This window comes from Anastrepha ludens, chromosome 2, assembly GCF_028408465.1.
Source record: "Anastrepha ludens isolate Willacy chromosome 2, idAnaLude1.1, whole genome shotgun sequence".
Taxonomy (NCBI): domain Eukaryota; kingdom Metazoa; phylum Arthropoda; class Insecta; order Diptera; family Tephritidae; genus Anastrepha; species Anastrepha ludens.
In genome coordinates, this window is record NC_071498.1 from 139,861,569 (window position 1) to 139,889,289 (window position 27,721).

At 39.6% G+C, this 27,721-nt stretch overlaps 1 protein-coding gene across 3 annotated transcripts; it reads right to left on the bottom strand.

Annotated features, from left to right (window-relative positions):
- Nucleotides 1-27,721, bottom strand: LOC128855434 (uncharacterized). Of its 3 annotated transcripts, none has more exons than XM_054090327.1 (18): nucleotides 26,051-27,720; nucleotides 25,810-25,988; nucleotides 25,549-25,710; nucleotides 25,331-25,470; nucleotides 25,064-25,245; nucleotides 24,594-24,997; nucleotides 24,115-24,434; nucleotides 23,596-24,040; nucleotides 20,741-20,773; nucleotides 20,598-20,678; nucleotides 20,432-20,535; nucleotides 20,288-20,358; nucleotides 16,705-20,203; nucleotides 14,131-15,171; nucleotides 13,312-13,962; nucleotides 4,477-4,931; nucleotides 4,084-4,321; nucleotides 1-1,441 (listed from the first exon to the last, which is right to left on the bottom strand). In XM_054090327.1, the coding sequence occupies exons 1-18, from the start codon at nucleotides 26,909-26,911 to the stop codon at nucleotides 1,014-1,016; spliced, it is 9,294 nt and encodes a 3,097-aa protein (XP_053946302.1). In that variant the 5' UTR covers nucleotides 26,912-27,720; the 3' UTR covers nucleotides 1-1,013. The 3 variants fall into 3 exon arrangements, with proteins under 3 accessions (XP_053946302.1, XP_053946301.1, XP_053946303.1); XM_054090326.1 differs by having other exon boundaries at nucleotides 20,432-20,538; XM_054090328.1 differs by lacking the exons at nucleotides 1-1,441; nucleotides 4,477-4,931 and having other exon boundaries at nucleotides 4,135-4,321; nucleotides 20,432-20,538; nucleotides 26,051-27,721.

Consider the following 27,721-nt stretch of genomic DNA (forward strand, 5'->3'; position numbering starts at 1 on the left):
ACATTTATTATTTACATCGTTCATCGTGTTTTCATTTTGCGTTTGAACGTTTAAAAATTACTTTTCCATTTCATTACTATAATTATCGTTATTTTGTATTTCAGTTTTTTTTTTGTTTTTTTTTTTGTTATTGCAATTTCAATTGTATTCTAAAGCTGAAAGAAAATAGAAAAATAAAATAGTTGCACAAAAGCGCAAAAAGTTAATTTTTGTTATATGTATAATATGTATGTAAATTGATAATACGAATTATCAGACGGAAGTGTCCGTCATTGAACCCAAAGCAGATTTGCTTCCTCGGGCTCATTTGCATTGACGCACCTGTGTAGTTGCACACAGTTGCTGTTTAGGTTTTTAATTTCTCTGTCATGTCGTTATCGTTTGTTTGTTCTTGATTCCTAGGTGCTAGTGGTGATCGAACCGTTAAAATTTTGATATCTCCTTAAATGCGTATGTGGTTAAGCCACAGACACAAAGGAAAGAAAAGTGTTTAAGCTATGCATATTTAGATTCTTTTTTTATGGTGTATTTTAATGTATGTATGTATTTTACTCGCATTCTAGTTTTATCATTAATGTTATATTTGTTATTTCAGCTTTTCATTGTTTTCGCATTTCTTACAAATGCATTTTCAAATGTGACAAAATTTCTCTTATTTCTTTCGAACTTGGAATACTTTATTAATTTTATTTTTTATTTGATTCCGAGCTGAGAAAACACAGTGGCATGCCATTCTATAAATGACCAACAAGCTGTCACTACACAACAGGTGCAAACTGACGCAGGTAAATTTTTTTTCGACATCTTGACGTTTTACTTAAATTGACAATTTAAGACTCTAATGGTAGGATTAACATGAACAACATGTTGTAATATGTGTATATATTTTATTTGTATGTATATGTTAGGGCATGTATTGCAATATGTGTGTGTATGTGTGTGCAGTTTTGTTAGAATCGGTATTGCATCGGCACAGTCGGCGACATCGGCGAAGCAGTCTATGCCTGTTCGCTTTACCACCAGCCATTCGCCGTCGTTGTTGTGGCAGTGTTGCTGGGAACACCGCCCGCACCAGCACTACTTCTGCCATTGCCACCACTACCGCCGCTACTTCCATTCAAATGTCTACCGCCACATTGATCATCTGCGGATGAGGATATTTGCAAGGTGTTGATATTCTGCACAAAACTGTCCATGGCCGCTTCGTCTAGGTATGGTGAAGCGCGTTGCTCATGTGGGCTGTGTGAGTTCTTTTTGATTAGCAGCTCGTTCAAGTCGAGTATTGCCTTTTGTTGCTGTTGCTGCTGCTTCTGGTGCTGGCTCTCATATTCATAATTGTAGCGCTGATAGGATTCAGCTTCAGACTCATTGCCACCAGCACTGCCTGCGTCCAGTTCATTTAAGTTAACGAGACTGTTCGGCGCAAAAATACTGCTGGCATCTGCAAAGAACATTTTTTTTTTTTAATATTTTCGACTGTAAATGAGTAAATGAATTGTTTCTCTAAGGCCAATTTTTTCAATCCAACAACGAAAAATAATATTATTATATTTTGATAGTTGCTTTAATATAATGCGAGACCCCTTTACAAATTTTTACATCGAAAAAAAAAAGAGAGAGATTGAATGGTTTTACTAACTGGAACGACGAACGATAGTCGGTTCTACGTAACCCGGAACGACCCGGATTTATATCCGGCCAAGGACTGTCACTTCAGCAGCATTCCTCGTAGATGCACGGGGAAGCCAAGCAATAAAATCATACTGTCTGCCATCTAAAAATGTCCATGAATGCAAGGAATCAGCTAACAAGTTTGCTCGTAACCGCAGCCTTTGTGTATATTGGGTTCCAGGGTGTAAATGCATAGAGGGAAATAAGATAGCGGATGGAATAGCTTAAGGCGCCAGACTTGCAGGGGATCAAATAACGATGCTTGCAGGAAATGTAATGAGCCGGATACAAAAGAAACCCTGGAGCATCTTCCATGCTACTGTCAGGCTCTCTCGAAAACTAGACTATGTTATCTGCGTGCTCTCAGTTTTAAAAGACTAGAATCTATCCCTAAACTGAAGCTTGAGCGATGCATATTTTCGCTAAAAAAAAGAAAGAACAAAAAATAGTGTAATCTGTTGTCGCGGGGTTTGAACCCTGCAATCATTCGGCTACGGCGGACAATTCTCCTATAAGCCTCTTTTATTTATAGTACCATTTGACATAACTACCAGTCGGTTGGTCAAGTTTGAGAGAAAAAGCTTTTCTAATATTAGCCGTTGAACTCCATTTGCTAAACAGTCTTCATTTCCCTCAACGATTTTATTGAAAGCCAGAAGACACACAAAGCTGAATCAGGCAAATGCGGTGGTTACGGAACTGTATGGGTCAAAGTATATGTCAAATGGTCAATGAATGCGGTGTGAGACGGCATAGAACGTAAATTTAAGTTTCTTATACAGGGCGGCCGCCGTAGCCGAATGGGTAGGTGCGTGATTACCATTCGGAATTCACAGAGAGGTCGTTGGTTCGAATCTCGGTGAAAGCAAAATGAATAAAAAACATGTTTCTAATAGCGGTCGCCCCTCGGCAGGCAATGGCAAACCTCCGAGTGTATTTCTGCCATGAAAAAGCTCCTCATAAAAATATCTGCCGTTCGGAGTCGGCTTGAAACTGTAGGTCCCTTCATTTGTGGAACAACATCAACACGCACACCACAAATAGGAGGAGGAGCTCGGCCAAACACCTAACAAGAAGTGTACGCGCCAATTATTTATTTTTTTTTTTATACAGGGTGGGCCATATAGCGTTTGCCTTTTGTACCACCTATTTTTTTGAGAATGGTAACACAAATGACATGTCAAATGTGTTCATAATTTACTTAAAGGGAAAATGGGACGCTATACGCTTGAACAAAGTGGCGAGTCTCCTTCTTCCGCGGTTACAGTAAATGGCGAGCGTTACCGTGACATGCTCAACGAGTTTTTGTTTCCAAAAATTGAAGAGGATGACATGGACTACATTTAGTTTCAACAGGAAGGTGCAACTTGTCACACTGCCAAAGTTACACTCGAACTTTTGGCTATCGTTTTTGAATTCCGATATCAATTGGCGCCTCGGAGCTGTGATTTAAGCCCGTTGGACTATTTTTTGTGGGGAGCCGTTAAGGACAAATGCTATGCGAACCATCCAGAGACGATTGATGCTTTAAAACACGAAATCGAAGTTGCCACTCATGAAATTGGAGCCCAAACAATCGAAAATGTGCTTAAAAATTGGGTTGATCGAATGACCAGCCAGTTGTGGCAGTGATCTGAACGATATTATTTTTCATTCATAAATGACAATGTTCAATCTTCAAAATAAAAAAAAAAAGTTTGCAAAAATATTGATTAACTTCTTTTTTTATAGCCGATTCAAAAAGCAAATTTTACATGGCCCACCCTATATTATAGATCGCCAATCGTGACGACTCTATTCTTTGCGTTCGAGCGCTGGGAGAGGTATAGTTACGTTGTATTCGAACTTTAGACGCGTTTTTCTCAAAGCCATATTTATTGAATTGGCGTACACGTTAACTCGAAAAGTTATTGACCGATCTCATTGAAATTTTGCACACATCTTTTTTATGATATTACTTTCTATGTGAATTTAAGTTTTCGAAAATTTTTCGAAAAAATAATTTTTTCGAAGCAAAAATAGTAGGAAAATTCGCCGCAAAATTCATTTTTTTTTTTTTTTGAACCATTTTATTCTGAAAATTATTTTATTTTAATGTATAAATAAACTGTATGCCAATTTAAAAAAATATATTGACTTCTTCATTTTAAATTATTTTTATGAACATCAGGGAAAATATGGCCGTTTACAGGTATCTGTCCCCTTAATATTTATTATTATTATTACAAACTGAAACTTATAATTAAAATTGTAAGCCTAGTTAGGAAAGCTATGGCTGCTAAGGCCTTCAGCTTCTTCTTATGATGTAAAATTAGAATATATATTTTACAAATCTAGTGTGTCAGAAAAAAATAATATTCCATTTGATTACGATTTTTATTGTAAATAGTTCGATATCCAATAACTACTTACCATTTCCGAAGTCGGGCAAAGCGTCATTATAATTGGGAACGACACTGTGATGATATTTCGCTTGCTGCTCGCTCAGTGCACTCTGTGTAAGTGATGCTGATGTTGCACAATGTTCGTAAATATTCGTAGTCGTTGACGTCGGTCTACTGCGGTAGACCGGCGTAATTTCCACCCGATGTGCCACCGGTGATGTTGTACTTCGTGTAAACTTCGAGTCGTTTATATTGTGAATGGACACCTGTTGTAGCAAAAGGAAGAATGAGAAAATTAAAAAAAGAAAGAAAATAGTATTATAATAATAAGAAATAAATGAATAAAATGACATTTATGCTAGGAAAAAGCGGTGATTTCTTAATGCACTCTCGGACATATTTAATATAGTTTAAAACTCACCTCATTGCTGAGGTTTTGCCCTGGTATTAAATTCTTCAAGAAGGAAGCATCATCATAACGTATGACACCCGTATTAGTAATGCCTTCCAAATATGAATTATATCCAGTTATGGTAGGTGGTGGTGAATCCTCACCACAATTATGATGGCGTAAATGGCAATCAGTGCCACCATCGAAAAGCGAACCAGTATTGCTGGAATGAACACCTGATGTTGACATTTGACTGCTATTACTTTGGGCTGTAGGTGGAAAAACATCAACAAAACCATTATAGTAACTGGACTGTTGGTATTTTTCTTGCAGCGAGGCAGTAGTTAGACAGCCACCGGCACCTCCGCCGCCACCTCCACCCATGGAAGCACCAACAACCACACCAGCACCGCTATTACCGGCATTAGTGACACAACCATTTCCAGCATTGCCTAGGTAAGCTGCTGCTGCCGCCGCTGCAACCACTAAATAAGAATGGAAACAAAGATATTTATTTGACATCGAAATGTTGAAAAACATACAATTAAAGAAAATATGGACGGCACATCGATAAAATCACGAAATTGTTATGTAATCATCTAGCGCTTGGAATTTAAAATAACATCCGTGATGTATCAGAAATTGAACTCGTTGCTGCCATTTACAAAATGGGTCGCCTTTCACTTAAACCAAGTTGAGAAATATTAAAATCGGATAATTAGCCGAAACGGTTACGTCAATTGGTGGCAATTTGACACCATTCGAAAACTTTTTAGGCACAAAGTTAATGATAAACATTACGTCCACCATTCAGAAACGATTAAAGAGTTGAAACATAAAATCAAAGTTTCCCTTGGTGAGATAAGTGCCGAAACTCGTCAGTCGGGCAACTAGCGGAAATGCACTGAAAGATGGCGTTGACAGAACTGTAAAGCTAGCCGTGGAAGTTTTTTTGAATGAAATTGTGTTCCATATTTAATGGCTAATAAAAAATTAAATTAACTTCCAAACGCTAAATGGATAGCCATGTATTAATTAACCCTCCATTGGGCACCCGGGTCTGGCCAGACTGGCTATTTCGACTTTGAACGTGAACTTAACAAATTTCTATTATAGCTAACGACTTGAGCTCCTAGGTAGCTTCCTAAAATTTAATTTTCTATCGATTTATGGATATAACATTTTAAAAAGAATCCTCGAACAGTACGTAAAAAGGTCAGACCCGGGAGTCCAATTGAATGTTTTAAAAAAGGTGTCCAACGGAGGGTTAGGCGGTAACGTAATGTGATATATACACATACACACATATATTATAAAAAACTCAAAGCAAGAATGTTGGATAAGAGAGAATAAAATTTTAAATGTACAAATTTAAGCCAAACTTAATCGTCTAGCCACGAATTTCAGGGGCAGTTATCTACGCGAATTTTTTGTATTTATCTATACCTAAAGACCGCCTTAGCCGAATTGGTTGGTGCGTGCTTACCATTCTGAAGTGTACAGTTTCAAAACCTCTGGCTTGAAAGGATAATTGGTAGATCAAGTTTTTTTCTAATGGCGATCGCTCCTCGACAGACAATGGGGAGGAGCTTGGCCAAACACATGACAGAAGTGTACGCGCCAATTATTTATTAATTTTTATATCTAAAGGTAAGGAGTTTAAATAAACTCTAATTTCATTGTATACCCGGAATTAGCTTTAAAAACGAAGTAATAATCTCCATTTTGCAAATATTACTGAGCTACACTGTCAGAGGTCACATAACAAAGTTTCTAAATCTGTACTTTTTGTAGGTGGCATTGTTTATTTTAAATATTTAAATGCCTTTTACCTCCAAAATTAATAAGAAAAGAGAGTTTTCCTACAGTAGCCAATGCTTCATGTTTACTATTAGCATCAAAAAAAAAAATTCTTTCAAAAGAATGTTATTATTTACTAGCAAACCCGGCCCGCTTCGCTGGGCACACTCAAATAGAATAGATATGGTTAGAACAGAAAAGATATGGTTTTCATATTATTTATTTCTTTATTCAATACCACGTTTTGGTCTCTATCTCGAGACCCTAGTCACGGAGCGGCATGAAAAATACTCTGAACTAAAGCATTCACCAACAGCTTCCATTTGATACCCATATTGAACATACACATCCGAAGGTTACCTGAGTCCACGTTTTGACCTATATCTCGAGACCCCTGTCACGGAGCGGCATGAAAAATACTCTGAACTAAAGCATTCACCAACAGCTTCAATTTGATATCCATATTGTACAAACACATTCTAGGCTCCATGTTTTGGTCTCTATCTCGAGACCCTAGTCACGGAGCGGCATGAAAAATACTCTGAACTAAAGCATTCACTAACAGCTTCCATTTGATACCCATATTGTACATACACATCCGAAGGTTACCCGGGTCCACGTTTTGACCTATATCTCGAGACCCTAGTCACGGAGCGGCATGAAAACTACTCTGTACTAAAGCTTTCACCAACAGCTTCCATTTGATACCCATATTGTACATACACATCCGAAGGTTACCCGGGTCCACGTGTTGGTCTCTATCTCGAGGCCCTAGACACGGAGCGGCATGAAAACTACTCTGTACTAAAGCTTTCACCAACAGCTTCCATTTGATACCCATATTGTACAAACACATTCTAGGGTCCACGTGTTGGTCTCTATCTCGAGACCCCAGTCACGGAGCGGCATGAGAAATACTCTGAACTAAAGCATTCACCAACAGCTTCCAATTGATATCCATATTGTACAAACACATTCTGGGGTCCAAGTGTTGGTCTCTATCTTGAGGCCCTAGTCACGGAGCGGCATGAAAAATACTCTGAACTAAGGCATTCACCAACAGCTTCCAATTGATATCCATATTGTACAAACACATTCTAGGGTCCACGTGTTGGTCTCTATCTCGAGGCCCTAGTCACGGAGCGGCATGGAAAATACTCTGAACTAAAGCATTCACCAACAGCTTCCATTTGATACCCATATTGTATATACACATCCGAAGGTTACCCGGGCCCACGTTTTGACCTATATCTCGAGACCCCAGTCACGGAGCGGCATGAAAAATACTCTGAACTAAAGCATTCACCAACAGCTTCCAATTGATATCCATATTGTACAAACACATTCTAGGGTCCACGTGTTGGTCTCTATCTCGAGGCCCTAGTCACGGAGCGGCATGGAAAATACTCTGAACTAAAGCATTCACCAACAGCTTCAATTTGATATCCATATTGTACAAACACATTCTAGGCTCCACGTTTTGGTCTCTATCTCGAGGCCCTAGTCACGGAGCGGCATGAAAAATACTGTGAACTAAAGCATTCACTAACAGCTTCCATTTGATATCCATATTGTACAAACACATTCTAGGCTCCACGTTTTGGTCTCTATCTCGAGGCCCTAGTCACGGAACGGTATGAAAAATACAGTGCACTCGCGATAACTCGAACTAATTAAAACAGGCGCTGTTCGATTTATCGAATTTGTTCGACTTATCAATTGAGTGTGCTATGTTAAAAAAACAGTCATCGATATCGATTTTTTTCAATTAAATTTATTTATTTATTTACATATGGATATGAACATGAATATGTTTAAAATAATTAATTCGTTTCAATATTTTTCATCAAATATTTGGCAGTCTTTGTGTCAGTAACACAAAAAAGTCAGTTTTTACAGAAAAGTTAGGCCGAAAAGAAAGTTGTAATGTGTGTTTGTCTTTTCTTGCCTGCAGCAATGTTGAATATGACTTTTTCACGCAGCAATTGAAGAGTGTTAACCTTTGCGGGGCTTACTTGTTCAGTTGTGGCCCACTGAATTACCTTATTGATAGAGCTAACTGCCTCCTCAGATGATATCCGCTCACATGTCTCAGTTGTGTTGTTAAACTCAGACTCAGAATCACTAGTTTCAATTATTACTTCTGTGTCGGTAAATTCGGCACCATAATTCCATTTGCTAACATCATAAAGCGAAAATTCGACCTGTAAATTATGTTTTTCATGTTATGTTCTTTCAAGATGAGTCCACTTATTGGGTAATTCTTTTTTCTTTGGGACAGAAACCATTTGTATAAAGCGGCTTTCATTTTAGGAAACTCAGAAGCTTTTAAAGTTCTCCTCTTCCCAAGCCCCAAAAACGTGTTGTTTACTGCTTTTAAAATTGCCTTGTCTTTCTTTTTTATAAGACTTATGGTGGACTTGGCTACCCCATATTCCTTCGCTAGAGAAGTAACACTACATCCACGTTTAATTTTGTTAAGGACTTCAACCCTCTCTTTTAATGTTAAACACTTCAACCTTTTACGATCCATTACTCACATGCACTGATACACTACAAATGACAAATTTAAAGCAATTTGGTCAATGCAAGATGTTGTTCCCAGAAAACTAACGGGATATTAACGTCGAAATATTCATATGGACAATACACTAGTATACATATAATTTATATACATATACTATTACATATGTATGTATGTACAAAATGTACATGTTTGAAAAGAATGTGTGTACAAATAAATTTGTTTTTTTGTTCGAGTTATAGAGCTTTAATATTGTTCGAGTTACAAACTAGTCAATAGGGGAAAAAATGTGTTCGAGTTAGCACGTCGTTCGACTTAGCGGCTATTCGAGTTACCGCGAGTGCACTGTACTCTATACTATAGAAATCATCAACAGCTTCCATTTGCTACCCATATTGTACATATACGTCCGAAGGTTACCCGGGTCCACGTTTTGACCTATATCTCGAGACCCTATCTACCAATAGGTATGAAAATTACCCCACATTAAAGCACTTATCGACAGCTTTCATTTGATGCCCATATTGCACATCCACAACCAAAGGTTACCCGGGCCCACGTTTTGACCTATATCTCGAGACCCCAGTCACGGAGCGGCATGAGAAATACTCTGTACTAAAGCATTCACCAACAGCTTTCAATTGATATCCATATTGTACAAACACATTCTAGGGTCCACGTGTTGGTCTCTATCTCGGGACCCTAGTGACGGAGCGGCATGAAAAATACTCTGAACTAAAGCATTCACCAACAGCTTCCATTTGATACCCATATTGTATATACACATCCGAAGGTTACCCGGGTCCACGTTTTGACCTATATCTCGAGACCCCAGTCACGGAGCGGCATGAGAAATACTCTGTACTAAAGCATTCACCAACAGCTTCCAATTGATATCCATATTGTACAAACACATTCTAGGGTCCACGTGTTGGTCTCTATCTCGGGACCCTAGTCACGGAGCCGCATGAAAAATACTCTGAACTAAAGCATTCACCAACAGCTTCCATTTGATACCCATATTGTATATACACATCCGAAGGTTACCCGGGCCCACGTTTTGACCTATATCTCGAGACCCCAGTCTCGGAGCGGCATGAAAAATACTCTGTACTAAAGCATTCACCAACAGCTTCAATTTGATATTCATATTGTACAAACACATTCTAGGGTCCACGTTTTGGTCTCTATCTCGAGACCCTAGTCACGGAGCGGCATGAAAAATACTCTGAACTAAAGCATTCACCAACAGCTTTCATTTGATACCCATATTGTATATACACATCCGAAGGTTACCCGGGTCCACGTTTTGACCATTTTCCCGGCAATTATTCGAATTTTTCTCACCTTTTAAACCTTCCCTAGACCTCCACGAATAATTCAAGACCAAGATAAGATAAATCCGTTCAGCCATTCTCGAGTTATAAGCGAACATAGGGACAGATTTTCACATTTATATATATAGATTGTCGGTCAATAGATTTGTGGATTGGAATCATCAAAAGTAAGTACAATACATATAAAATTTTCCACTGAGCAACACAATATTTGTCTACAGTAGTTCAGCGGTGAGTCAAAAATATGGAATATTGTGACCCAGAAATGTCAAAAATAGCTGACAACAATTGGCGCGTACACCCTTTGTTATGTGCTTAGTTGAGGTGCTCCTCTAATTGATGGGGTGCATTTTGATGTTGTTCGACAAAGGTAGGGATCTCCAGTTGTATGGTGCCTCCGAATAAAGTTTTTTTATGAGGAACTTTTTCACAGCAGAAATAAAGGGTGTTTTTTTTAGAGGTTAGGTTTTCAAGATGAAATAAAACGTATATAATTTAATGTTATGGCCAAGAATTTAGCTTTATTATAAAGATAAGGGTTTGCCATTATGTTTTAAAAATGATTTCGGGCAAGTGGCCGCCGCGGCTGGCTCGAATAAATTCCAGCCGAGAGGCCCAATTTTCGACCACTTTTTGCAGCAATTGGGGCCGTATGTCAGCAATAACGCGCCGAATATTCTCTTCCAAGACGTCAATCGTCTCGGGCTTATCTGCGTAGACAAGCGACTTCACATAGCCCCACAAGAAATAGTCCAGCGGTGTTATATCGCACGATCTTGGAGGCCACGCCACAGGTCCACGGCGCGAGATAATGCGCTCACCAAAAGTTTCCTTCAATAAATCGATTGTTGCGTTGGCTGTATGGCATGTAGCGCCGTCTTGTTGGAACCAAAGGTCGTCCACATCAACATCGTCCAATTCAGGCACGAAAAAGTCATTAATCATGGCTCTATAGCGCTCTCCATTGACTGTAACATTATGGCCGGCTTCATTTTTAAAGAAATATGGACCAATGATTCTCTCTGCCCATAGAGCACACCAAACAGTGACTTTTTGAGGATGTAACGGCGTCTCAGCAATGGCTTGTGGATTATGTTCACTCCAAATGCGACAATTTTGCTTATTGACATACCCATTCAACCAAAAGTGAGCTTCATCGCTGAACAAAATTTTTCGACTTTAAACTTTCTTAACAGAACACGAATTTTTATGATAAAATTCAATGAATTGCAAGCGTTGTTCAGGTGTAAGTCTATTCATTATGAAATGGCAAACCAAACTGAGCATAAATCAAGTGACAGCTGTCAAAAAGAACATCTACGAAAAAAGTAGTGCCAACTTGAAAACCTAACCTCTAAAAAAACACCCTTTACAGTCGGAGGTTTGCTAGGGCCTTCCGTGCGGCCATTGTCATAAAAAAAAATTTTTTATTTGGTGTTTCATACCCACTGTAGATTTTGAACCTGAGCCCCCCGGAATGGTGGTAGTCACGCACAAATCTATTTGTCTATGGCGGCCAGATATCGTATAAAATAAAGGGGTCTTAAAGTGATGCCCAGACGTCAGCGCTGAATAATTCATAGACGGTAACTTTTTTATGCCATCTTTAACATTTGTCAAATAGACAGATGTACAATTATAACCAGGATACTTAGACGATAGAACAAGACGTTAAAATTATTGAAACTTATTATGAAAATGGTCGATCTTTCGAGAACAACATATCGCAAAATTCATGATATCTCGACGTTGTCAACAATTAGTCATTTATGATTACATTCACATCCTTACAAAATTCAATTAATACAAGAATTGAAGCCAACACACAAATTTCGTGAGTTGGTTCTTTGTTGAACTCAATGCGGCAATATGTGAACTGGTCCTTTGAAAGTCCTAGTCTTGCCGAGGCCCTATGCTCCCGAAAGGAGTGGACAAGGGGGAAATAATTAATAACTATTTAGAGTCGTATTTTGAATAAAAATAGTGAAACCTGAAATAATCTAAATTTTACTCGTTTTTATTTTAAAACAATCTAGGCGCTTCTTTTGAAAGATTACAAGTATTTTTTTTTAACTCAACACTCAATAATTCTTGTAATTTAAAAGGTTTCAAATTAAAATCAATGTCGAATTTTTTATAGCATAGGGATGTTTTCCCTCGGGAAAGTGAGTCATATTAATTCTCTTATTTTATTAATTTTTAACTCAAAACTATATCGTCCTTAATCCCTCGTGGGAGCTAGGGCAGCTTTGGGTATCAAAACTATATCACCCCTTATTAACTTTTTTTCGTGTAAATGTCGTCGACTTTAAACTCGACGGTTAAAAGCATTTTGAAGTTAGGAACAGCTTATCGGCTCGACAGGCAAAGCCCACTTTAGTGTTTAGGTGGACAAGAATAATAGGTATCAAAAAACACAGCAGCAGAATGGTTTGCTTGCTTTCGCCCAGAAAATTTAGAAGTTTGAAGATGGAACTCGTTCAATGACTACAAAAATTTAGTCACGAGTTTGCTAGAAAACTAAAAATCTATCACCAAATAGTTCTGAACCACTTGAAAAAAGCTGAAAGCCAATTCGGCACAAATCACTTGAATATTTATAATATTCCACACATTTAATAGATTTGCCGCCTTGGAAAATATTGAAACTCTTAAAGAGAAGAACAAGAAAGACGGGATCCAGTGGTACTTTGCACTAACACATTCGAAATTACATTAATTGCTTTGCTAATACGGAACAGTTTGAGAAATTGCAATTTAAATAAGTAATTATTTCTTAGTTTCAACGCAGCCAATATCCGTATTTGTTGCCTGCAGTCTATCTTTTACTGACAAAATTGTCCAATAAGCAAAACAGTTGTTCAATAATGCGCGCAACCACCGTCTGTCACACTGCAATTTTAATCAGAATTAACTGTGCGGTAATCCCGATTAACGCTGCCGTCTGTATACGCTATTATCTCTGTATTACATTAAATTACGATTCGGTAATCTTACTTTTCTACGGACAGTCCAACCTACGGAGACCAACCGAAACTGAACTGCATGATTTATGGTACATAAGAAATGGCACGCCGTGCATTAAAATACGCAGCGCTTTTATATTAAGCTGGTCTGTTAAGAAATACGCATAATTTTCAACAACTAAAACAACTAAATACCTTCAACTCAACTTAAACACATTAAACATTATACTCAACTTACAATTATCTGTTCCCGGCACACCAGGGTTTTGCAGCTCTGGCCCTACATATGAAGGCCACTGTGTAGCACTTTCCTTGGATTTCTGTTTTTGTTGTTGTGCATTCTTTATTTCACTGCCTATGGCTGAGATGCATTTTGGTTGTGGTGATGGCCGTGCAATTACGGCCGCATCGCCCGTCAAGCCGCCACCATTACCAGTTAAAGATGTGCTCCCGCCGTGCTCATCTATGCTGGTACAACTAATACTGATGGTGTTGTGTGTGTTACCGATCGTGACAGCACCCACACTGCCAGCCGACGAAGTCGAAGTGACTGGTACATTTGCGCTGCTCGCATTAGAGCTGCTATTCGAGAAATATGAAAAGGCTGATGACGAAGAGGCGCTACTGCCGTCACCGCCGTTGGTCGAAATCACCTGGCTAGGTTGCTGTTGAATTTGAGTGGCTCTAACTGCTTCGGCGGCAGCCTCTTGTGGCGTATAATAGCTTACGTTACCGAATTGCCGATAACCACCCAAAGCTAGGCCATTCGTAACAGCTTGATGAAGCGCCGGGTTGCGTATAGTAAACATGCCGTTCTCGTTTTTAATTATGGCAGCTGGCTGATCCATGGACAATGATGCAGCTATTGGCAAACCGCCTACTGGTCGTCCTGCAATTTTTCAAAATTTTACATAAACACATTTATTTTTTTAACAAAGTTTTAATGGGCCAAAATATGTCTAGTATACTTTCCCACTGAACTGGAGTCATTAATCTTTCTGCATTTTTAGCTGAAATTTTCACAGATTTGCTTTTAAACATATAAGCATTCACTCACCTGGCATAAGTCCTGGTTGTTGCTGTAGTATGGTTGCCGCTGCGCTGGATGCTCCACCGTGGAACAACGGATTGCGTAATGTGATCATCTTCTGCTGGCCTTTTGCATTCTGATCTGCGCCGCTAGCATTAGCATTACTGCCGATTGGAGTGTTGGCATTTTTCGCAGCAGCAGCGGCAGCAGCTGCACGTGCATTGCTCTCTTGCTTCGATTTATTCCGCCGCTTCTTACTCTTAGAAGGTTTGCCACCAGACGAAGCCGATCCAGCTGGTGTACCCATCTTTGATTGCTCCTTTTTGTAGCTGCCTGTAGGTGGATTTGCTTCTACCATTATGATGCCACTCTGTTCCAATGCTGCTGCTGCAGCAGCAACACCTGCATATGGCGCGGCACCAAAGTAATTGCCAATCGGAGCTACAGGTGGTGCAATTATCGTCGCACCGGCCTTGTGATGGAATGATTGCGGCGGTTGCGCCTGTTGTTGTAATGGTTTCGAAAGTTTCCGTATGGACTCGGATTTTTGACGTAGCTGTTCGCTCTTTACGGGATCCACTTTGGTGAGTGTGATGCCAGGTGGTAACGAAAGATTTTCCACTTGTACACCACGATTCAGCTGGTCCATAATGCTGAGAGTGGGCACCATGCCTTGGTAACCGCTATTATTACCACCGTTGCTTACACTGGCATAGCTGGGTTGCCCGTTTGGTTTGACACTTACATTGCCGCCAATGTTCAGCGCTTGCAGCTGTTCGGGTAAACTATTGTATTGTTGTTGCTGTTTTTCTTGCAGTTGTTGCAAAGCGGGCTGTGGAGTAGGTGGAATCACAACTTCGTCCGGGTTAAAGTAGCCCATATTGTTCGGTATACCGGCACCACAATCCTCATAGTTGTGATGCTGTGGCTTTTGAAACTTTTTATTGCGTTGAGCTTGTCGTTGTGCGCGCTTGGATAGCGGTTTGCCCTCCGTACCGGAGCTAGTAACTTGATGGGTGGTATCGGTAGAATGACGATTGGAGTTTTGAGTACCGCATCCACCACCGCCTAGTAATAATAAATGCAAAGCAAAATATTAGACACAGAAGGCTTGTCAGGGTGGCAATCACAACCGCAGACTTGCACGAGATTTCTTCAATTATCGATGAGAAATTCCGACAATTTTGGCAAAAATAGAGTCGAGTCAAATCTCATCTAATCTTACGTTGGAGAGAGGGGGGGTCTCGGCAAATATCACGCAATTTTTTTCTGATTGAAACAAAAAAATTGTACATGCTTAAGATTTAATCTCAAGCGTAATCGTAGTGTGATTAAAATCATTCACTAATTCGTTCAAAAGAAAATAATTTCATTCATACTTCGACGTTATACATTACTACTGTCAAACCACCATATTTGTTTTATACCAAATAGCTCAATTTAATCTGAATTTGCGGTACAGTGTAGCCCGTCGGTTGTTTTCGCGCCACTATAGCCGAACGCCCTATCACTCAGGTTGACGTTTGACAATTCCGGACTTTAAAGAACATGACGGAAAATCATTTGCTCCATTTCTAATACGCGTACCGATTGAACCGCTGAATGCCTTCATCAGCACGCCTATTGATCTCTATTGCCCAAGTATACGTGATGATTTAGAGAAAATATGCTAGAGTACATGCGGTATTTACTTCGCATCTATCACAAGAGCTGCAGAGCACAGGCGAGCAGCTCACATTGCACCAGCTAAGCAAGCGCGTATGTTCCACAAGACGAGCTAATGAGTTACTGTGCGCAAGCGTCAACGGCTTAGAGCGGCTAGATTAGAACGAAGTTGAAGGAGCACATGATTCTACTGAAAATCATATGGACATGTTGGTCCCAATAGTCTCTCTTGAAACCGCGCATGATTCTCCATGGACTGAATTAGAGTAGATATTCTTTTTTTAATCGCAGTAGTTACGATTTAAGTCTTCTATTGTTAAATTTTTATTACACTTATAACTCTCAGCAATATTGATTACTAGTCTTAACTAGTCGTAAATAAAAGCACGAAGCAACTTTTTTTTCTTTTTACAATAACAATCCAGCGCGTTTATATAAGAAACCCACATTTTGAAAAATCTCACGTGAGATTGGGGGATGGGGGAGGGGGTTGAATAAAATCTCACGACATCTCACCAGGGGGGGAGGGAGTGTCAGAAAATTGAAAAAAACACCTCACGTAATTTATGGTAATCGAGTTGTTTGTGTATTTCAGCGAAACTCTGAGCAGTGCTATAAGCAAATTTCTTTGCAATGTCTGCTAATTATGGAGCCAGAATTTGCTTACTTTGTCATTTCCAATAGTAAATTACCGCCAATATTGAAATTATCAAGGAAAATATTTATAGAAAATTCTATTCTTTTTGCTTACGTATTTACTTTCACCTATCAACGCAAAATAAGTGTCGAAAGAATTTGCGAAAGGATTGCAAACATTTGTTGCAATACTATCGCTTTTAAGATGGGTCTCAAGCAAGTTTTTAATTATTGTGAATTTTAACAGAAATATAAAAAGAACGTATTTTCATATACATTGACATTATTTTCCAAACTCACCTGAGCCCCGACTGCCTCGCTCATAGCGGCCACCTCCTCGTTTCGGCCGTGAATCGTTGCCTACACCCGCACCACCGGCATCGCTAGCACAACCACTGTTCCCGCCACCTCCTCTACTGCCTCGGCCTCCTCTGGTGCGTGGCAGATCTTGAACCTGCTTTTGGGCTCCATTATCAGTTAGCTTTTGCTGACGCGAGTTTTGGCGACTCGATTTTGAGGGCGGTTCTCTTGGTGAAGCGCCACCAACAGCTGATGGGGTACCAGAACTTCTGCATGCACCTCCAGCTAAGCTGGTAGGCTTACAGCTTTGACTTGCTTGCGAATTTTCCTTGTCCTTGCTCTTTGCCTTAGCGCTTAGTGGCTCCTTATCATTCTCCCGCTCTCTATCTTTATCGCCTCTACGTTGTGATTGCGTCGAGGCGCGCTGTTTTGGTTGTGACATTTGCGGTTGTGATGTTTGTGGCGGTTGTTGTTGTTGTTTCTGCTGTTGTTTTCTGTTAGCAACATCATCTCTGCGTGGCTCCTGTTGGTCCCTTTTGTTTTGTGACTTTGCATTTTGCTGATTTGCACTCTCTTTAGCCTTTTGCTCGCTCATCTTTGTTTTTGTCTTCGAAACTACGGATGCGTGGATTGCCGTCGGCGTCGTAGCTGTTATCGGCGCAGGTTTTGACTCTTGAGTTGTTATTTTTGGCGTCACCTTAGATTTAGGGGAAGGCGGGTGTGTATATGTATTTTGCTGTTGCTGGCCATCTTCTGAATCTGTTTCGCCATCTTCTTCATCATAGCTGGACGACGCTGAGTCCCAATCAGAGTCGGAATCTTGCGTATGCAATGTCGCAAAGGGATTGTTGTCAAACTGCCCGTTATCAATGAGTCGCGTACGTGGGGTCCGCTCTTTTTTGCGTTTTTTTCGTCCTTTTTGTTCAACTTTATCTTCAACAGCTGCTATTGGCTCGGGTGAAGGTGTTGGCGCCTTCTCAAAATTTTCCGTCTCATTCACCTTTTTATTGCCCTTATTCTGTTGCTGCTTAACTACTTCCGTTTGTTTCTTTTGTGACGTTGCCGTTTTTTGAACTTGACTTTGAGTTTTATGCTGGAGTTGCTGCTGCGTCGTCGATTTGATTTTTTTACCTACATCCGTTCCTACTGCGGCAGGTTTTTGACTGCTTACCGAACTTTCTCGAGTATTCATTTGACTGTTGACTGGAGTGGCAGACAACGATGTGCCTGCAGAGCATGAAGTCGTTGTGGAAGCTGAACGCCCTTGTATGGCAGTCCTTGCTACTTTCCCACCCTTCTTAGTCGCTCCTTCGATAGCCTCCGCAGTGGACACAGATGTGGTTGATGCCGAGTGTGTGACTGCATTCTTACCATTCTTCTTCGATTTCGAATTGACAGCTGCAGCAACAATCCGTTGCTCTAAAGCTTCGTCCGCTTTCAATTTAGACTTTTTGCCCGCTTTTTGCTGGCTGTGGGTCTCGTCGACGCGCATTCGCTCTTGTGTCTGCAGTAGTTGTTCTTCTGCAGCAGCAGCTGCTAACTTAGCTGCCCGACGCCGCTCCTTTTTGAGTTGCGTTTTAGACAGAGGTGGTGGCGGTATTGTTAGTGATAAATGCTCCGTTGGCGTCTCGCTAGCGACAACAGGTGGTTGTGGTGGCGGAGCCTGCATTGGCAGTGGCAACGGTATTTGTTGTAGAGGCAATTGCGTCATTGGTGGAGCGGAAGTGGGCACCAGTTGCCCGTTGACGAATGAATACAACAACTTATCTTTGTCCAAAGCATTCGCTTTTGTGCTTACGGCAATACGAGGCTCTGTAACATTTGATAACTGCTGCAAGGGAAGTTGCGTCATAGGAGGTGCCGTAGTTGGAACCAGTTGCCCATTGACAAATGTGTAGAGCAACTTATCCTTATCTGGCGAGCTACCCTTGGCGGTGACCGTGACTCGTGGCTCCGGCACGTTTGGCAAGTTAACGCGGCGTATTGTGACGATACGCTTGGAGGGGTCTGTATTCGAGTTGCAAGCTGCATTTGCCGCCATTGCAGCAACCACATCGGGTGAAAGTGTTTGATGCGGTGGCGGTGCATAGCACATTGGTGTCGGTATCGGCGTGCGAATCATTCCGTAGCCTGTTCCGGGAGCACTGGCATTTATTGCGTCATTTTGGGACGACTGGAAGTCGATTTGATAGGGAGAAAATGGAGCGCCGGTCACGTTGGCATGAGCATATACAGATGGCAAGGCGTAGCTATTGTTACCCTGTACGTCTCCAGAATTGGGACTTAGGTTGTTAATGCCATTGCTGGCGGATGTGGATGGCACATTTGCAGTTGCACTACCGCGATTTCTACATGCGCTAGCGCCACCTACAATAGCTGTTTTAATTGCGTTCTCTTCAATAGCTTTTAATTTCTCAATTTGTTGCTCCTTTGTGGGCAAATAGGAAAATTTGAATTCAGCGTTTGTTTGTTTTACAGTGGCAATCAACTCCAATATCACAGTTTCCACTTTTGCTTTGGCGCGTTGCAGCTTTTTGATATTCGTCTCGAGCTCAGCAATTTGCTTTTTATCGCGCTTTTTAGAGGTCTTTAGGAGTTTCAATTTGTGTTTGTCAGTGAATTCCTTGAAATATATATCATGAAATTGGCCGCGCAAATCCTGCAACTCCATAATACGTTTTTCTTCTTCTTTACGTTGCTTTTGCTTTGCCTTTTTAGCCGCCTTCTTCGGATTTGTGGTTTGGGGTTGGGGCTTTTTTCCATTGCTGTTGCTTCCGCCCGAGCCGCCTTCGATGTAGCTAAGTGTTTCGTTTATCCACTTGCGCACCTTCGATTGATCGCGTGAATAATTATCTAGGAACTCTCTCGAATAGCTGTTCAAATACACACTGAGTACACTTAAGTCACGTGAAGTACTGCCACCGCCCTTCTCACTGCCGCCAGAAACATTTTTGATATTACCGCCTTTGAGACCTGGGGCCTCACGATTAGCCGCCTCCCAAGAAGTAGCATTTGCACCCAAATTTGAAGGCTTCTTAGCTGGTGGAGTGCCCGATGAACCAATTGTCGCCGATGACAAAGCCTTTTTGCCAACACCATTTAGTGCGGTTGTTGAAGTAGTTGTAGACTGTGGCGTTTGTCCACCTGTACCGGTGGCAGTTGCATTCATATGCAAATGGCTAATACGCTTGCATAATGTGCTGAGGCACACTAAGCTGTCATCGTCATCCTCCAATTTATTGCCAGTGGAACTGGGCGATTTCGAATTGACGGCGGTAGCTGCTGCCGCTGCTTTAGCTACCGCCTTCAACGAAGGTGGCTGTTTGGTGCTCATGTTTGGTGTAGCTTCTGCTTGTGCTGTCTGCTGTGGTTGTTGATCATTTGTAATAGCAGCGGCAGCGGCAGCGGCAGCTTTCATATTTTTACGCGCATTTACCAATTGTGACAACTTCTTACGCAGCCTGTCACGCGTTTCGTTCATGCGCGCATGATTGCACTCCTAGTAGAAGAATTGCATATACAAAATTTATTAGAAATATATACATGCACACACTACGCATACTCCGAAAAATCTACACATTACCTTTTTAATGCGCTTTTTGCTGGAATGATTCTCTTTGCAGTGGTCACCCAAATCCGAATGATCGAAACAGCCTAAAAACCATAATGTAATTAATATAATATTAAAAATCATAATTGATATATTAGCTTGAATTGGTATACGTACACTTCTTTAACTTCTCTTTGCAATTCTTCCTGGGATGATCTTCGACAACCGTGGTTGGTTCGATATTGGTAACAGGCGGTGGGATTTGTTCGTTCAACGGGAGACTACTACAAAAATTGCATTGCATTAACGCTCGTATTTTGTTGGCGGCAACTCATATACGTACCGTTGGTTATCCTCGAAATTTAGAAGCTCATCCAATTTCTTTTGAATCTCTTCAGTATGCACATCAACAGTAAAAGCAAAACTGCAAGGATATAAATTATAAAACTTGGCTTAAAAATGTGTAATCTAATGTATTTTACTCACTCAGATTCGACTTGGCTTTTAAAAGGCGACAAACTGCATGTGAATAAAAAAAAAAACGAAAACCAATTATTCACGATTAGTTTTTGATTAACGAAAGTTGTGGTGAGACAACATTAATGCATTAGTTTGGGGGGAAAAGTAATCCATTGTTTTCGCGCTAGATGGCTGTAGTGATCGATATCGGGGCACAAAAGTCAATGCGGTCGAAGTGCAAACCTCATAAAGAAACTAAGTGATCGATATCTCGTAAAGTATCGATCGAACAATTTAAAGTTTATGCTCGTTTACAAGGTGACATTTCACACTAAAACAAATCCTTTTGCTGTTTTTGGTTTCTTTCCATTCAGTTGTGAGTTACAGGGTGTTAACAATAGAAGTCAACAAAGAGAAAATTCGGTAAATTTTACAGTTTTTCATAGATAAAGGCGAAAATGCAAGCCAGGCCGCTGAAATTGGGAATGGTGTTTGTGAAGCCGATACTGTAACAGGTAATCAGGAGCAAATTTGGTTTCGAAAATTCCGCTCAGGTATTTCGATGTAAAAGAAAATGTCGATAAAAAAAAAAAAAAAAAAAATTTGACCGGCAGGTTAGTAGTCGTAACATCGTCCAGGAGCTAAAGATCGACCATAATAGTTAAAACAAATGTTTGTGTAAAAAATGTACACGAAAATAATGGATTTCTATTTCCACAATCTAACAAATATATATCTGGGTTCAAATGGCATAGTACCTTAAGTCAAAAATGACAGTTTAGAAATAAAGCCAATTTTGTCTAATTTTTATTCCAGCTTTATTAAAAAAAAAGCTTTAATCATTGCTATTAATGACAACAAAGGGTAAAAAAAAAAAATTATAAAATCTGCTGCATGTGAAGCCTTTTCTACTCAAGCACTTTTTAACCCTCTGTTGGGCACCCGGGAGTGGCCAGACTTTTTCGACTTTGGACGTGAATTTACATATAAGACTTGAGCTTCTAGGTAGCTTACCAAAATTTAATTTTCCATCAATTTAGGGATATAACCTTTTAAAAAGGATCCTCAAAAAGAACCAAAGTACAGACCCGATACTTAACCGGAGGTTTTAAAAGAGGTGTCCAACGGAGGGTTAAAAATGAAAATTGGCATTGTACTGATCCTTGCCGAATAGTGCTGAATGTACTCAAAGGATTTCTCTTTATTTCAATCAATCCCTACTCCTACTACTGCTTTCATCTCTCTTTCCTTTTTCAATACCGTTGTTGTTTTGGTTTTAGCAGTATACCGGCTCCAACTTTAACTTTTTTTCCGATAGCTATAATTTTAATTTTGATTTTATTGTTAATGCTTTTATCTACGATTTAATTATGTAAGCTATTCTTAAGGTCAATCATTGTAAAAGTAAGCCATGGTTGTATGGTTGATTTTAATAAAAAAATAAGTAACTTAAGCTATTATATCGGCATAAATGCTGTGAACTAGGCATTATTTAGTAAGCATAAGTATTATTATTATAAATGGAATGCCAATTTAAGTTATTTAGTTAAGCGATGATTCTAAGAAACATGTCAGTAAAGATAAGATCACATAAGACATTATGTCGAATGCCCTTTTTAAGGCAGTAGTCTGCTTTACAGGCTTCAAAAAATCGATTTTTTTGTTTTGTTTTAAATCTCTTTCAAAACTATCCAAGAATATGTCTTTAAAATTCCAGAGGCCAATTCGACATATTTTCGAAGCTAGAGCAGTTTTGGTGGCCGAGCGTTGAGCAGGTGCGAATGCTCAGGCAGACTTTAAAGCGCGTTTTCTCGAGTTTTCATTTTCACAAGTGTTAGAAAACGGTGCCGGCGATGGCAAAAAGAATATATGTCCGATCGAAAAAAACCAAAGTGATCTAGCTTCAGTATTGAATTATCTTCTATTTGAACTAAAAAAGTTGGACAAAAGTATTATTTAAACTACTTGTTTTGCAACTTAAAGTCAATTTTTTTTCTTAAAAAAGTGAATTTTTTTTTCAAACTTCGAAAAAGTTTGGAATTTTATAACTTCTTCGGTATTTTTTTAGTTCATAAAGAAAAGAAACTTATAAAAATTAAAAAAAAATTTGGTTCGACTGTTTCAGATGCATCGCACGACCTCCATCACCGGCACCGATTTACAAGTGCAGACTCCAGGCGCTCCAGAAAAATACTTACAACTTTAAAAAATTTCAATATTTTTTAAAAATAAATATTGTTTTTTAAACCTTAAATACTAAACACTATCGTCTTAAAATTCCGTTTACCGCAATCATTTCCTTCCCTTTCAAAAAAAATTGCTAAAAAAACGCTTTTTTTCGGCTTCTAAAGCAGACTACTGCCTTAAAAGCTAGCTTGAATAATTTTATTGCAAATTTAATGTAATAATTTTTCAAAAGGGACTTATACATTTAAGCAGCTCAGTGTGTGGCATGCTACCTATGCAATAACTCACTTCTCCTTTAACTCGGTTTAAGCTACTATGCCATATGACCACAGATATGTATAGGAGAGTTGTATATAAAGCCTCTTCAATTCGCCACTTCTTTGCTCGATGAACTTGACGAAAAATTTACATGCGAAAGCAACAACAAAGTTAAAGAGCCAGATTCGCCGCTAGCGAGTATGGTTATACCGCATTAAACTGGTATAACTCACTGTCTTACAAACACATGTAATTTAAGACAGCTCTATTCCATGGTTGCCAATATATATTAATTTATACCAGTTGCTACATCTATTCACCACTTGCTAACGCTTGGCGAAAAGGAGAGGCCTATAATAACAACGTAGTGAAAATGGCTCAACTACGCTGGTTTAGAAGCGCTACTGCTTTTCTACAGCTTCGCAAGTTTTCCTCACCTTTTAACTTTATCTAGAAATTTTATAAATTTTGTATCATCTTTGCTGCCTTCTAATTTATCTGTGCAGAGCTTGATATCATTATTTGCTAATTCGAAATAGGTTAAATTCAAGGGACACTTCAGATCGAACTCCATAAAGTAGCGCGCATAAAGTGAAATTATAAACGTCCAGTAGATCTTCACAACAAGATCGTGCACATCGGTTAAATCGAAACCAATGTTGAAAGCAATCATTTTTCGATTATAGAACATGATATTTGGCAGTATTGCACGAAGTTCTTCGATACTCATCGACAGCTGCTGATAGTATTGCACTAGGTGCAGGGACAGATCATGCGCCACTTCGTTGTTGAGTATTTTGCGAGCCAACAAACAGGCCGGGCTTGTACAATCTTTGCAAAAGTATTTTTCATCAATAATGGCATGTCTATAACGTTTTCGATCTGTAAAAAAAAAATGAAGCAATAATACTAACTTTCCAATCATAAAGTAAAATTTTCACAGCTTATTCACATACTATTGAAATGTTGGAAAACACCCCATGCTACATGATATTGGCCCAATTCTAGTTCGTCCTCAGTTTTCGCTTCAATAGCTGGCAATGGGCCGCAAACTTCTTCACTCAGCTCTTCAAGTGCGGAACTCTTTCGTTTGCCATTACTTCTTACAAATGACAAAAAGTCATCACTTGTGCAAACATTCAGAATTTTTGACTCATATAAATTAACTTCTTTTTCGATTAGAAATTGAGCCATGCACTTGTAGCAGGTGTGATCCGGGTTGCGTCGTGGCGGTAAGGGCCCTCCAGCGATAGAACACGTTATACACTTGCAATTCCTAAAAACCAATTTAAAAAATTAATCATTAATTTTACTTCTCAAGACTGAGTTAGAGAATAGATTTGTATTAGAATTTAACAAATCAGGTTGTAAATAGTAAAACTCATCGAACAATATGTTTTTTTTTTCTTTTAACAAACACCGCACGGTCACTCACTCTGGATGATACTCCAACAGCGAATTGCATTTCTTGCATTTATCATCGCACACCAGTGTATTGGGCGGCTTAAAAAATCCCTCAGGCCATTTCATCTTCGTGTACGCCATAATATTTTGCCAAGCAAGACGTCGATTTTCCAGACATTGAAAATCATAGAAATCATTGTCATCATCGAATTCCTGTAACGAGAAAGCTATTGCGTCCTGCACCACAGTGTCAAAAATGCGATGCACATTTAGTAGGCATTTCCGACGTTTGCGCTCCGTTTCAGACAAATTGAATTTATTGAGTTCGTTCCAAACATCTGACCAACGCTTCTCAACGTACGTCATTTTGTCATCGAATTGAATATACTTTTTTATAAGAGCAGCATGACGCGATGTTAATTCATCCTCTTTCAGCTTAAGCGATTGAAATAAATAATATTTTACCCAGTAAATTTAAATGAAATAATATATTTTACTTACAGTTATGATACAAGCTAGCATAGTATCGGTGAGATTAGAGTAAACATGCAGTTGATATAGACGTTGGCAGAGTAAAGTCCAGGTTAGGTTGAATTTGCGTAAAAAATCGTTCTCAAATGCAAACAAATAACAAGAAATCTGCTCCGATATACGGCATAAATCATCATAGCCATCCAAAATGTCTGCAAATTCATTATAAAAATAAAATTTAAACCATTATTGATGTAGTGCATAAATTTAGCATAGATATACAATACTTGCACTTACATGTCAACATTTCTTCTGCGGGTATTTTATTGTTGTCCGGCTCAACAATTTCTATAAAACCTTCCGCGTATGCTTTAACGATGCACTCTACATGAAAGGCTAATATTTGTAACAGTAACAGAGGATTGTTTACCATAAGACTGAAACAAAAACAATAATAATCCATAGTAAGATGTCCTTTCTTGCGAGTTTAAAGCAGATTGATTTATTTAACTCACATGGAACTAAAAAGCACGAAAATCATATTGTCTGATAGGGAGTCGTCGTATATGAAATCCATATGTTCAGCCTTTTTATTATAGACAAAGCCACAAGCAATCCAATAGATCTCCTTGTTGGCATCCAACAGTTTCTCAAACTTATTATAAGCAGTCCGATTTCTGAGCAAATTATATGTAAATGTTCATGTTTAAGTCAACAGTTAACTTGAACAAATTGTTATTAAATGCATCAGAAATTTCCGCAATGTTTTCACTTACTTTAGCATTGGCCCATACACTTTTATAAGCACGTCCAGCAGCATGACAACCATGTGCGCTGTTTTGAATTGTTCCACCATAATATGTATAACAATTTCACGATATTTTATGCAATTTTTGCATGAACAAAATGTGAAGAACTCATCGTTACCATGTTTTACATGTATGTTGGATACGTCCTATAGTGAGAATTAATGGCTGCTTTATATACAACATTTGAAAAGATTATATTTACTCATACCATAAACGGACTGAGTGTGCGATGATTTTTGCTGATTGCAAACTCCGCAATAAGGCTCTTCTTAATGTCCAACTCAATAACGTTGTCTTCTCGATGACTCAATTGCGTGAGCGAAACAACGTTTTTGATAATCAGCTGCACTTGTAAATGTGGTGCGTGCGGATCAAATGGCGGTAAGGAGAGTATCTTTGATAAAGCTGTCGTTGGGTTCTTATCGTCCACCACGGAAACTCCCGGATCCGAAAACGGTAATTTCGATAGTAACATTGAACGATCAGCGTCCATGGTAGCTGCATTTGGTTCTGTCGAAAGCAGCAGGGTCTTAGGCACATCTACGTCCTCTTCACTGGAACTTGTTATGCTGTTATCACTAACCTCCCGCGGCCTTAACAGTTCGCCTCCCAATTGTGTTTCGGCTGCAACACAATCTTGAAGATCCGCGTTGGAATCGAGCGGTTCGGCTGCACCATCTTCTGACGCCTCTTCACTGCAACTTTTTAGTTTGAATGTCGGCTTAGCTTCAGCCATAAACGCCGACTTCATACTTTGCCAATCGAGTAAGTGCGCACTTCCACCACTGCTGGTGGCATGCGCAGCGGCAGCCTCTAACGCAGCTGCTAATTTAAAATGTACGGTAGCAAAGTCGTCGCCATCGGAAGTCGAGGGTGAGGAGCTGTTAGATTGCGCCACTGTGCTTTTGCTGGAGCATGGAGTTTCCGTTTCCATTCCGTCAATAGCTTCCGATTTGCTTGACGCAGAGGTAGCATCAGCAACCGAGGCAGTGGTTGGACCGCAGGTGGAAGAGTTCACTTTCATGCGTCGTACTCGCACTCGTAGCTCTTTTGCCTTTCGTCCTTCCATTGGTTATCCTCTAGGAATTGTGCTTGTTATTGCAGTTGTAATACAACTGCACCAGCACAGTTTATTTTCAAGTAAATTGATGACGCTGCAGTACCCGCGACATCTACAATGAAGTCGTCGATCTTTCGCGCTCGCACTTGCAGTTACCACCGTGGAATGAATGCAACGGACGACGGCGCATTTAATTTATTTATTTTATTTCTTATAAGCTATATGCTTCCTACCAAATCACTATTCAAATTCACTATTAATGTTTCTACTCAGAATATTTCTGTTGTACCACAAAAATTCCGTATATTTATGATTTTAATGCACGCGCCAGTTGCTCGCTAAATTGTTCGTTTGATATTCGCTACTTTATTTCAGTATTCCCCACCATCCGTATTTTCGACAACAGCACTTGGATCTATTTTGTATACCTTTTCTGTTATTTTCTATGCACTTCATTCGCTGCAAATTTGTGCCCAGTAGCAGAGCCCGTTAAAGCGCATAAAAACAGCGGAACGCGGTGCGACAGGCGAAGCCCAGAATTTCCGCGACACTTTCACTCGGTTGCCGCAGCCTCAAACCTCAGCTGAACAGAGCGAGTTCACTTCCTACCAAATTTTTCGAACGCTGTCTGAACTTCAGCACAGTATGTTGTACCAGTTTTGTGTTTTTAAATTGATGCAAATCTTATTGGGTCCTATTATTTTAATTACTTTATGCACTTGCAAATGTCCTGTTGTTTAATATTCCCTTTTTCCTCGGAAGTGTGAAATTTCCTCGTTCTGCGCTTCGTTCTCTATTCGTCGTTTATCGTCGTTCGTT

What these genes read in the sequence shown, in the direction of transcription:
- LOC128855434 (XM_054090326.1), bottom strand. Translation starts at nt 26,911, where the DNA reads ATGGAAGGACGAAAGGCAAAAGAGCTACGAGTGCGAGTACGACGCATG. An exon ending in GCACACTCAGTCCGTTTATG is followed by an intron (nt 25,989 to 26,050) that starts GTATGAGTAAAT and finishes TTCTCACTATAG; the next exon opens with GACGTATCCAACATACATGT. An exon ending in CTGTTGGAGTATCATCCAGA is followed by an intron (nt 24,435 to 24,593) that starts GTGAGTGACCGT and finishes ATTGGTTTTTAG; the next exon opens with GAATTGCAAGTGTATAACGT.